We start from the raw sequence: 13,237 nt of genomic DNA, 5'->3' as shown, positions 1-13,237 counted from the left end.
GATATACTGGTTTATCATCTATTACTCTGGGATATACTGGTTTATCATCCATTACTCTGGGATATACTGGTTTATCATCCATTACTCTGGGATATACTGGTTTATCATCCATTACTCTGGGATATACTGGTTTATCATCCATTACTCTAGGATATACTGGTTTAACATCCATTACTCTGGGATATACTGGGTTATCATCCATTACTCTGGGATATACTGGTTTATCATCTATTACTCTGGGATATACGGGTTTATCATCTATTACTCTGGGATATACTGGTTCACCCGACCCCAACCACAACGACCCCCCCCCTAATTTTATTATGGCATATGACGGTTTACCCCCCTCTACTCTGGGATATACTGGTTTACCCCTCTTACATGGTCAGTCCTATGCTGTGGAACCTGGAACCTAACAAGTTAAGGGATTTTCCATCCCACCTATTACTTGGAGGCTAACCCATGTGGGCAGCCAATGAACATAAAACTTCGTTCTAAGCCCCGCCCATTAGAAGATCTCTCCACCCGGGAGACGATGACGTAGCACTGATGTTCCAGGCTCGTCCAATCAGCGACCTCCAGCCCTTCTTTTAAGAACAGGCGCTCACTCCCCTCGGCTTTCAGCCTCCTGAACGTTTCCATGGCGACCGAGGCGGGCTCTGCGGAGGCCCTCGGCGTTGTCATGGAGACCGGCGCATGGTCGGCGCTGGAGCTTCAGTACCACGGACAGCGGCGCCTGACTAACCCTGCTGCCGCCGCTGCCAGGTGGGATCCTCGCAAGCACTACCTGCTCATCATTATCGGTGACATAGCCACTGAGAGGCAGCTGCAGGCTGTGAGGGATCACCTGGAGCACGGTGAGTGGCTGGCAGGGGGTTCCGGGTGCTGTGGTGGGATAGTAGGCTTCGGGGTGGGTAGTGCCAGGACTGCAGTACATGTCTGCCCTGTACTTTAGAAACTATGCTCCAAGTATCATTTACTCCGCAAAGATGTAGCAGAGCTCAACCTGTTATTGGTAACTGTTTCTATAAGTCTAAATAGGACTACAAGTTACCCTATGCACTGTGCCAGTGGCTCCCCAGCTGTTGCAAAACTACAACTCCCATCGTGCCCTGACAGCCGAAGGCTGTCAGGGCACGATGGGAGTTGTAGTTTTGCAACAGCTGGAGAGCCACACGTTGGGGAATACCGCACAATGTATAGTCTAAAAAAGTTAAATGGCAAAGTCAGCTCTGCTACATCACCGTCTGCCTGTGCAGTAAGGGGAAGGGAGTGCCTAATCCACTGCAGATACTGTAGATCATTCTGCCTACTAAAGTTACACTCCCAATATGTATGCGGGCACTGTGCAGCAAGGTACGGAGCCTGGGCACCACTGGCACTGCCTCACATGGGTACTTCTTATTGACCAGGGACTTGCACAGAGATTTTGGGGGGGCAGGGGCTGACCTGGAAAAAAAAAAGGGCACTTCTCCTAATTATTTATAGAAATGGCCAAATAATGATGCCAGGCTTCCCAGAACATCAAATGGACAGATGCTCAAGCCCCCTTTCTAGTCTACCTGTGCACGTCCCTGGGGACAGGATTCTCCAACAAGATATTGTAATATGTAGCTATGGAAAAAAAGTACATTTTCATGACACCAATACCCATGCCATGTGCTGTAGGCTCACACTTCTGATTCCCTGCATTGCAGATCACTCCAATACACTTACTTTATGTTGTCGTGCTTTTTTAACTGTTTGTAGGATATGACAGGTTTGTAGGATAGGACAGGTATTTAGGGGGGTGCATAGAAATGTTCAGCATTTTGTGTCGCCCCACCCATGAACCCGATCACGCAAGAATTGTGGTGCGGTGTAGCAGAGCCGAGTAGCTGCACAAGATGTGACGCATTGCTGCTGTGCTGCTCAAATCACTGAGTCATAGGCCCAGAGCACATCTGACTAGACTCTCTTACGCCAGAGGTTTACATTCAATGCAGGCGCAAGCCAGGAGACCCCATACTGCATAGTCATTTATCTGAGTACCCTCCGTGTGACAAGCCGCCCTAACATCTGCAGAAATACACAATAACAATAATAATAATATAATAAAATACTTTTGATTGCAGAGATATCAGATGCTGTCTAGTTTGATGTCTCGGTAAAATCTGATATAGTCATATATATATAGCATATATACGGTATATAACTGAGACATAGTAATGTGCAAAATATTTTACATGCAGCTTTTCGTGACTGCAGAAGTGATGTGTATGGAGTTAGAGATTGATCTATTGGTATCTATATATAGGATCTATATAGGATCGATCTTGGCAGGTTCCTCATTCTGGACATCAGGACAATAAATTGATTTCCATCTTGGTTATAGTTAAAAGTAGTTTTTCTTTCCATAACAGTTGTTTAAAATTTTTTTTATTATTATTATTATTTTTTTTATGTCTCTTATGCATTTTTTACACACAAGGTAAGGTTTGTGTCATGTCACATGTAATTCGCTATAAATAATCTTTGCACATTAAGGTCACATTTAATTCTTTAAAAAACTATTAGATTTAACTGGTTCATCAAATCATGCTGTGTTGTATCCTCCTATCCTACAGTTTAAAAGGGTTTTCTGCCTATACACCGTCATTGCGCTGGGCACATTCCAAGGTTACTGCGGGGGTTACTCACCATTTACTTGTATAGGGACATAAACACAGCAGAATGCAATAGTTGTAAGAATTTCTAAATGTTTAGTCTACCTATGACAGAGAGACAGGAGTTTCTAACACAGGGGTGTCCACGTTTTTTCTCCAGTGGGCCACTTAATCAAAAATGTATTTGTGTGTGGGGTGTTTTAGCTGTATGATGCATGTTAATACTCCACAGCAGAGCTCCACAGCAATACAACACTTAATAAAAAAAAAAAATCAGTGCCAATGATCTATGCCACCATCCCCTAATATACGGTGCCACCAATGCCCCAATGTCCCTAATGCACTGTACCACCAATACCCTAATGTACTGTGCCACTATTCCTCATTTATCTGTACCAATGTGTCCTAATAATCTGTATTACCATGCCTCTAATGGACTGTGCCACCAATGCCCTAATGTCCCTAATGCACTGTACCACCAATACCCTAATGTACTGTGCCACTATTCCTCATTTATCTGTACCACTGTGTCCTAATAATCTGTATCACCATGCCTCTAATGGACTGTGCCACCAATGCCCTAATGTCCCTAATGCACTGTACCACTAATACCCTAATGTACTGTGCCACTATTCCTCATTTATCTGTACCACCGTGTCCTAATAATCTGTATCACCATGCCTCTAATGGACTGTGCCACCAATGCCCTAATGTCCCTAATGCACTGTACCACCAATACCCTAATGTACTGTGCCACTATTCCTCATTTATCTGTACCACCATGTCCTAATAATCTGTATCACCATGCCTCTAATGGACTGTGCCACCAATGCCCTAATGTCCTTGCTCCACTGGTATGATCTGACTGCTGTGGGTACAGACAGTGCTAATTGCCCCCACATCACACAACTAGGCTCTCTCTTGTTCCTACTGGCTATCAGCTTTTTAGCTGTATTGGGGTAAAGGACACAAATACTATTAAATAGACGGAAGTGCAGTAAACGCTGGATATCTGACAGGCTGCATCTCTGTGTTTGGCTGGCTGCATGTTGCATGCCCTGGTTCCAGAAGATTCCTATTTGGAGACCACTTCTAGCTCCTGAGGCTGTGGAGTCTGGTCATAGGATGAAGTTTTGGCGATTTAGCAGCCAGTCTACTTGGAATGGTTCTAATAGTCTTTTAATGTTCAAGGGGTATTCCAGGAAAAATCTTTTTTTTTATATATATATATATCTCAACTGACTCCAGAAAGTTAAACAGATTTGTAAATTACTTCTATTAAAAAATCTTAATCCTTTCAATAATTATCAGCTGCTGAAGTTGAGTTGTTGTTTTCTGTCTGGCAACAGTGCTCTCTGCTGACATCTTTGCTTGTCTCGGGAACTGCACAGAGTAGAAGAGGTTTGCTATTGGGATTTGCTTCTAAAATGGGCGGTTCCCAAGACACGTGTCATCAGAGAGCCCTTAAAAAAGAACAATTCAATTTCAGCAGCTCATAAGTACTGAAAGGATAAAGATTTTTTATTAGAAGTAATTTACCAATCTGTTTAACTTTCTGGAGCCAGTTGAAATATAAAAAAAAGTTTATTTCCTGGATAAACCCTTTAATTGCTTTGTTTATTCTGGACCGACAACCTACTTACATGATTTTTATATGGTGGAACCGGATCTCTTACGTCAATTGTGTAATCTCGGTTGCACCTTATTGTCTTACAGAAACTGTTTGTTATTGTATTAAAAATAATAATCCAAATAAAAATATGTTGAAAACACATAGGATAATGTTCAGTACCTAGGATATATGGGGTTCCCAGTGGTTGGGCTACATTTAAACTTAGAATAAGATGCAAAAAAAAAATAAAATACATACTCTTACACACACACACACACACACACCATAAGCGTACAAGCACCCTCCAACCTTTCCCCAGCCAGAAGTATAAAAAAATACTCTAACTGCTGAGATCAGCTGGGTATGTGTCACTAACAGATAAGGCTCCTTTCACACTATGAATTTCTCCGTTTAGGAACTTCCGTCAGAAGTTCCGTCACTACAGCAGCGAAACCCGGCCGTTACAAAACCCCTGACAGCCGTGACTAAATTGCATTGCAGCCTATGGGGTTTTGTAACTGCCCGTTTGCACCCGCATATGCCCGTAATTCATTACGGGCGTTATATAGTGACGGGACATCGTGGCGGAAAAAATACTGCATGCAGTAATTTTTCCGCCACAATGTCCCGTCACTATATAACGCCCGTAATGAATTACGGGCATATGCGGGTGCAAACGGGCAGTTACAAAACCCCATAGGCTGCAATGCAATTTAGTCACGGCCATCAGGGGTTTTGTAATGGCCGGGTTTTGCAGCTGTAGTGACGGAACTTCTGACGGAAGTTCCTAAACGGAGAAATTCATAGTGTGAAAGGAGCCTAAGTCTAAAAGAAGACTACATGGGAGTCCAAGCGAGACCATGATTAAGAGCCATATACAGGCTTGAAACATGTACCGTATTTTTCGCCGTATAAGACGCACTTTTTCTTCCCCAAAGCTGGGGGGAAAAAGTCGGTGCGTCTTATACGGCGAATACACCCCTATCGCGGCGGTCCCTGCGGCCATCAATGGCCGGGACCCTTGGCTAATACAGGACATCACCGATCGCGGTGATGCCCTGTATTAACCCTTCAGACGCGGCGATCAAAGCTGACCGCCGCGTCTGAAGGGAAAGTGACACTAACCCGGCTGTTCAGTCGGGCTGTTCGGGACCGCCGCGATTTCACCGCAGCGGTCCTGAAGAGCCCAACTGAATAGCCGGGTTAGTGCTTACAGGACACCGGGAGGGATCTTACCTGCCTCCTCGGTGTCTTCTCCGTTCAGGGATCCCCTGTATGGCCGGCGCTCTCCTTCCTTGTCGTCGCGTACGTGCGTCGGCGTGCGTAACGACGTGATGGCGGTGACGGAGAGCGAGGATACCCGGCCAACAGCAGAGATGTTCCGGAGCGACGGGGACACGGCGACAGCGATGGAGCGACATCCAGGGCAGCGGTGACGGGTCCGGAGCGGCGGGGACACGTGAGTATTACCTCCTGTGCAGTGGTCTTCAATCTGCGGACCTCCCGATGTTGCAAAACTACAACTCCCAGCATGCCCGGACAGCCAACGGCTGTCCGGGCACGCTGGGAGTTGTAGTTTTGCAACATCGGGAGGTCCGCAGGTTGAAGATCACTATTTGGTTCAAAATCTTTATTTTTTTTAGATTTTGCACCTATAAATTGGGTGCGTCTTATACGCCGGTGCGTCCTATAGGGCGAAAAATACGGTAGGTCTGCCACATGCAAAATGTATTTCTATTTCCACGTTTTTGTACTCCATTGCTGGATTTAATCTTGTTATATTTTGTATTGAATAAAACTAAATTTTTTACCCTGGACTTTAAAGTGCTGGAACTTCCCCTTTTTTCTTTTTCTACACGGGAGTCCAAGTGATCATGTAAGAATTGAATAACATCCCTCCAAAAAACTTGGGCACCCCCAAAACGCATGGAGGTAGGTCCAAGCCTCAGAGAAGCAATGGAAACAAGCATCAGATGATAACACCACTATCCTTTTAAAGGTCTATTCACACATACAGTATTCTGCGCAGATTTGATGCACAGATTTGATGTGCAGGATTTCCAGCTGTGTTCAGTCATTCAGTTTACATTGAAATCTGCAGCAGAAAATCCTGTGCATCAAATCTGCGCAGAATACTGTATATATGAATAGACCATAAAGGAGTAAGCCAACAGGAGAGGAAGGGTTTTTAAAACTATGCCCATTGTATGGGATATATAAAAATAAACCTCTACTAGCCTCCAAGTAATGGTTTATTCCTGATCTGCAGCGAGACGTTCAGGGCATGGGAAGCACCCGGGCCCAAGGTGTCATACTGCTGCTCAGCGCAATGCTTCACTTGGGTCAGTGATTTGCTGCGTGGCAGTATGACACATAGGGCCTGCCACACTACAGCTCAGAAAGATGATCGCAACGGAATCGGTCACCATAGGCACCACAGGAGCGCCGAAGGTGAGTAAATGTTTATTTTTTTTATATCCCACTCAATGGGCATAGTTTTAAAAACTCCCACGGTATAATAGAGGCGAAGAAGAAATTTGGACTGAATTAAAAGAACTCTAGCACTTACCATAGTGGTGTAGTATGTTTTTTCAACCTCTTTCCAAATAGCATGGGTAAGGGTAGGTATATCAGCCACCCCTTTTCAAATAAGCATCAGTAGGTATGACTGAGTAAGGGTAGGTTCACATGAATGAATGAATTAATTTTCGCTACTCAATTCCATTAGATAATCTGAGAAATGGAAATGAAAGTAATGGATCCCTTTAATTTCAGTGTTTTTTTTTTTTAAACTCCGCTGTTCTCCGTTCACATCAGTTCCACTTAATTTCTGTTATTATGAACGGAAAAATATCAGGCATGCACAATTTATTTTTTGGTCATAAATAATGGACATTCTAACATAGTTAAATAATTTGAATTCGGGTAGAAAACAGACATGGTGCACATCTACAATCTTGTATAATGATCTGATTGCTTCTCAGCATAATATTAAAAACTAACAGGTTGTTAGTATACATTTTTGATCAAAAAGTACAAGCCCACTCGCCACGTCAAGGCCACCTATTTAGAGTGGGTCCCTAACGTCCCTAGCATAAAATGGCGCAGCACCAGGCGGCGACCACCACCGCCGCGACACCAGTGCCCACGGGGGGGGGGAAACGACCCACTGGCAGAGCGGCCATATAATTTAACATTGAATGCTATGGTGACGGAAGTAATCTCTGTTAGTTTCCGTTATCTTTACATCCTTTATTGCTACTGAGCATGCTCAGAAAATAAATGATTAAATAATAACTGACAATAAAGATAAACTGATGTTTTAATAGATAATAACGCATGTTAATAGTCCGTTACTTTCTATGTATTTTTAACATGAGTTTTAGATCTGTTAATAATGACCTCTGTCATGTGACAAATAATAGACATTTCATAACGGATTTGTCTAACACTCATGTGAACATAGCCTGAGTGGCTTAGGAAGGTCTGTAGTACCCATTAGCTGCTCCGCCTGAGAAAAGTCCATAGCCACCATAAAAGCACCAAATTGTGGTGGCCAGTGACGTCTTGGCACATTTAAGTGCATTTTGTCCATTTGTTAGTAAGCATATAACAGTATTTGACATTGGGTGATTATGTATTATTGCTATTACACATTATCTAAACTTAGTTGTGCTTCTTTGTGATTAGAGTTTGACCCTTCTACCATCTGCTCTTACAATCATAATCCATTAAGAACATTTCTAGAAGGTCCCTACAGGTTTCAGGATCCTTTTACTTATGATTAAATATTTCTTAGCATTTTCACTGACCCTTTTCTGTATCCTCCCACAATTCCAGGTTTATCTTTCTGACTGTTCTCTAAAAATACCCTGACTTTAATTGTCTCCTGTGGATCTTCAAGAAGCAAAGAACGTCTCTCCTCATCCATCTTTCTAAAGTAATTTGTTTCAGTCATTTGAAGAAACACAAAGTATTCTTGCCTGCGCATTGTAAATTAAAAAGCTATTTTATGTTTAACCGGTTCAGCTCCAGGGGATTGTGGGCCCTCAGGACCAGACAGGGATAACTGTATTATTTGTTGGGCTATCAACATGATATCTGCTTTTTTTTTTTACATGACCAATGCAGAATTTTTATTTTATCAACATAACTATTATTATTAGTAGTAGTATTAGCTATTATAAGTCTATTTATAGTGCAAGGGGGTCAGGACAATTTAATAAATTTTTTGCTTTGATTTAGCAAGAGCCTTCAACTTGTCATATAAAAAAGGGGTACTCCATTGGTAGACATCATCTTCCCTATCCAAAGGAGAGGGGATAAGATTTCTCATTGTGGGGAGTCCAACCGCAGGGACCCTTGTGAACTCCGTCCCGGCACCCTGGCGGTCTGAACATTTATTTACAGAACGCCAGCAGTGCTAGGCTTCAGAGCAGCTGTGATTGTCATGTCCCCTCCTTTCAAGTCTATGAGAAAGAGGGAGATACAGCATTCATGTATCTCCCATAGAGATATATGGAGGGGGCGTGATGGTCACAGCTTCGGGATGAGGTTGCTAGTAATCCGGCATGGAGCAGAGATTGCTCCATTCATGCGGATTACTGGGGTGCTGTGCAGGAGATTGCAGGGGTCACAGCGTTCGGACACCCCACAATCACACACTTATCCCCTATCCTGTGGATAGGTCATAAATTGCCAAGGGGCAGATTACCCCTTTAAGGCAACACTCCAGGGAATTTCTTTCCACTAGGGGGCAATACTATGGAGGGGCATTACTATGGTGCTCTCCACTTGATGGTGGTTCCTGGTCCCACTGATTTCTCGTGTGACCAGCTGATTTACACAGCTCTCGCAGTGTGGAGTGGAATTAATTCTTAGGGTACTTTCACACTACGTAATTCCCATGTAATTCACGAGACCCATTCACACTGAGGAATTTCAGTGGCGGACAATTCCGCCGCAAAAATTGTTCAGCGCAAAAAAAGAACATGTTCATTCTTTGCACAGAAGTCCACGAGCACTGCATAGCCGTCAAGGGTGACCGGGCAGTGCCGCACGGTACTATTGCCTAAGTATTTTGGCAGCGGCTGCCAGAATGGAATCTCCGCTCGTGTAATTTTGAGAGCGGAGATTCCGCATTGTGAACGTACCCTTAGTTTGAGACTCCAAGAGTTGCATAGAGTAAGTAACTTCCAGTTTTGAAAGCAAACACTGTGTGAAACTACGGGTCAATTTGGAGGGCAGAAGGACTGGAACCGCTGTCTTATTACAGAAATGAGCCTCAATATGTTAATGCCCCTAAGGAAAAGAAAAATATCTTTAGTATCACTTTAAGGCTACGCTCAAACATGCGTATGTGGGACCTGCAAAGGGAATGCTGTAACTGAGATGTCGCTTAACAGGGTTTTAGGTTAACATAAAGGGGGATATTAATCATTTAGTGAAAATTTGCAGGTACATTTTTTATGTGTTCAGCCCTGCATCGGGCAAGCAGGGCTGGTGAGGTGCAGAACAGATGCGGTTAGCACCTCACACCGGACCTCTAATTTTAAGACCGTGGCGCTCAGAGTGTATGCAATTGCGGGGGGGCTATGGAGGCAGCTGGTGGGCTTACTTCTCATCCCATGGCTCCGTGGATCTGTATTTGATTGAACCCGGAACAACCAAATGAGCACAGATCACACAGATCAGTGGAGTTCTATGGAACTCTATTGATCTGTATGAGGAATCTAATGATTCCTTCTCAAAGTCCCCTAAGGGACCAATAAAGTGTAAAAAATAAATAAATAAAATAAATGTTTAAACACACATACATTAACCCCTTCCATATAAAAAAAAATTGCATCCCCCCCTTTCCCCATTTTTCATATAAAAATGAAAAAATAAATTTGGTATTGCGTAATTGTCCGAACTATTAAAATATAACAATAAATATCCCGTACAGTCGGTTAATGTAAAAAAATACCAAACTTTAAATTTATTTTTTTCATAACAGAAAAAAATAAAGTAAAAAAGTGATCAAAAAGTCCCATCAATACCAAAATGGTACCGATACAAACAGCAGAATACGGCGCAAAAAAATAGCCCTCATGCATCCCAGTATGCAAATAAATTAAACTGTTATAGGCATCCGAAAATGGCAATTTAAGGCTAAGCTTCCACTTTTTTTTTCCAGAGAGAACCCGAGTGCAATTTCCTGCCAGAGTGGGGATTGGCCGGATGGTTGCAGCCAATCACCGCTCTCAGAGGGAAATATGAATGAGTGATGTTCTATTCATATCACTGGCTGGCCAGAGTACAGAGCAGAGATGCGGAGCTCAGGAGAAGCCGCTTCGCATCTCTGCAATAGATAGGATGATCGCAGCGGATATCAGGAGTGACACTTGCTGTGATCTGTCCTTAACTGCAAATACTACTACTCCCAACATGGAGCACACTCTCCTCCATGTTAAGAGCTGTAGTACCTGCAGTTAAGGAAAGATCACAGAGGATGTCACTCCTGTGATTGGCTGGAACCATCTGGCCAATCACAGCTCTCTGTGGGGAAATATGAATAGGTGTATATTGTTTCACGCACGTGCCAGCAGACAGAGGGAGCAGGAGCGTGGAGAGGTGAGCAATGGCCCAGCGGACGCCTGCGCCCGCATCCTGACATGTGGACAGCGGCGCCGCCGACACCGGGAGTCGGGGCAGGAGTGCACTCACGGCCAGCATGTCTGGCCACAGCGTCACACCTAACAGCAGCACAAAGCTCTCTCCTGTTCTAAGGGTTTGTAGTAAAGCTAGGCTCTGTTCCCTCTGTTCTTGGTGCATATGTTCAGAATGCCATCAGGTGTACACAGACAGCAATTGTATGACAGCAGTTGTAAATACAGCTGGTTAGGTTTGACTTACTGTGCTTTCTGCTCTTAACATCTATGTGCACATCATCTTATATATTGGGAGCACTTGTAGCCGGAGCTCAGTGTGAGCTGAAATCCAGGCTAGACTGCATACATTGACGCGTCTAACAGTTGAAGAGTTGCAGGACAGACGTTTATGATGTCTCATTATGATGTTATACAGGGTTGAAGAGACACATTTTAAGATACATTGAGGTAATTCAAAAAAATATATGGCACAGATAAAGATCAATGGTGAAACTCTGACTCATCATGTTCTGTCCCTTAAAGCGTACCTGTCATTGTGCAAAAAAAAAAAGAAAAAAGTGATATGTTACTACTGATCATGTGCATATAATTTTTATGTGTCTCGGACCTATATATCTAGAGATATAAGCATTTATCTGCTGGTGAGTTACTTTTTCATTGTGCAGGTTGGAGGGGGCGTGTCAGTCTGTCTCCCTCACAGGAGCAAGCCTGTGCAGTCAGCCAATCAGTACTCTCTACTCTGTAACCCTTTCCTCTCTGGTTTCATGCTGTACATGTTAAACAGAGGAAGATACTTGGAGCTTGCCTGCAGTAATCAGAATACATTATGGTGAATTCATAACAGGATAAAATGTATAAATATAAGAATAGATCTTCATAAAATTAGTGCAAGGATTTGTTTTAGATAAAAGTACAGCATTTTTATGAATACATGTTCTATCTGTTTTATCTTCTCCTAGTAAAGCTGGATGCTAATCAGCATAGCTGTCACTATGTGTGTCATTCATCTTTCACAGACTCCTGAATGTCTGATTAACTTCTTTGTCATTCAGGAGTCCGAGAAAGCTTTGACTATTTCAGCATGCTGGGAGTTGTAGTTTAGTAACAACTGAAGCTGCAATGTTTGTAAATAACTGTGTTAGAGCAGCGTTGCCTCCAACTGTTTTAAAACTACAGCTCCCAGCATGTCCACACATCCTTTATCTGTAGTTTTGCATACACAATAGAAATCTCCTGTACTGGATACCGGTATGCTTTACGGACGGTATCCAGCATGCTGTAAAATCTAGACTAGTCTGTCTGGCTAAAGACAGGCGACTCCTAGTGGTGGCTATTTTGAGCTTGAATTTCAGGTGATAATGAAAATTTTTTTTTAACAGGTGTATATTGTGAAATGTCATATTATAATGAGTCCTGCAATATATGAAAAGTTTTTAACAATGACAGTGCCTCTTTAAGGCCTGAGTAGAAAAAGACTGATGAGCCTTGGTATACACTGTTTTGAACTCTAAGGGGAGCATTTTTCATTGTCTGCACTAGATGCTGCAAAATTTGTTGTTGTTGTTTAGTGCTCTTTAGTGCTCTTTCACATTAAAGTGCATCCATCACTTGATCTATAGCTGCTAAACAAAGTGTAGAAATGGTTAACAAACTAATGCCAGGCATACCTTTGTTTCTTTGGTGGCTTTATTTCAGAGTGTCAGGGAAGCGTGGGGTCCGCTATGCCCTGGGCCGCAACAGTTCTCTCCACTTATCTCCCACCCCTCCTGGTGATTGATACACAGGATTGCATCTCTGTGTGTGGCCCACACATGCACACTCAATGTCATTCCTGGGGGCCCAAAGCAGCTAGCCCTTTAGCCCCACGCTAAAGCAGCTAGCCGCCGGTCCAGGCAGGGCTGGCCCTGCTGATGCGCTGCGGCTCATGTTCTAAAGCGGCGCCGTGGCCTTTAAAACAGTTAGTCTGCGGCCAGAACTGACGGGGAATGTCACGCAAGTGACGTTTCTCCGCAGGCTCGTGCAGGAGGATGTCAGCGATGTCACACGTCAGGCCCGGCCGCCGCAGGAAAGAAGAAACCACGGACGGCCAGGTGAGTGTATCTGTAAGTTTATCTGTCTGTAGTGTGTGTCTGTAAGTGTATGTCTGTAGTGTGTGTCTGTTAGTGTGTGTCAGTCAGGTGGGGGGGGGGGGTAGTGTGCTGTCCAACCTTATGTGGGGAAACTATGCTGTCTACCTAATGTGGGGGAACACTGCTGCATGCCTAATAAGAGGGTACTATGCTGTCTACCTAATGTGGGGAAACTATGCTCTCTATCTGATGTGGGGG

At 43.6% G+C, this 13,237-nt stretch overlaps 1 protein-coding gene across 1 annotated transcript in view; it reads left to right on the top strand.

Annotated features, from left to right (window-relative positions):
- Positions 1 to 625: 625 nt before the first annotated feature.
- MAP1A (microtubule associated protein 1A) overlaps positions 626 to 13,237 on the top strand; it is a 246,497-nt gene continuing 233,885 nt past the window's right edge. The window contains exon 1 of the mRNA XM_056572091.1: positions 626 to 857. Coding sequence (XP_056428066.1) covers positions 641 to 857 — 217 coding nt within the window. The 5' untranslated portion in view covers positions 626 to 640. The remainder of the gene's footprint in view (positions 858 to 13,237) is intronic.

The sequence above is a fragment of the Hyla sarda genome, chromosome 4, assembly GCF_029499605.1.
Source record: "Hyla sarda isolate aHylSar1 chromosome 4, aHylSar1.hap1, whole genome shotgun sequence".
Lineage (NCBI taxonomy): Eukaryota > Metazoa > Chordata > Amphibia > Anura > Hylidae > Hyla > Hyla sarda.
This window is presented reverse-complemented; position numbering and strand designations above follow the sequence as displayed.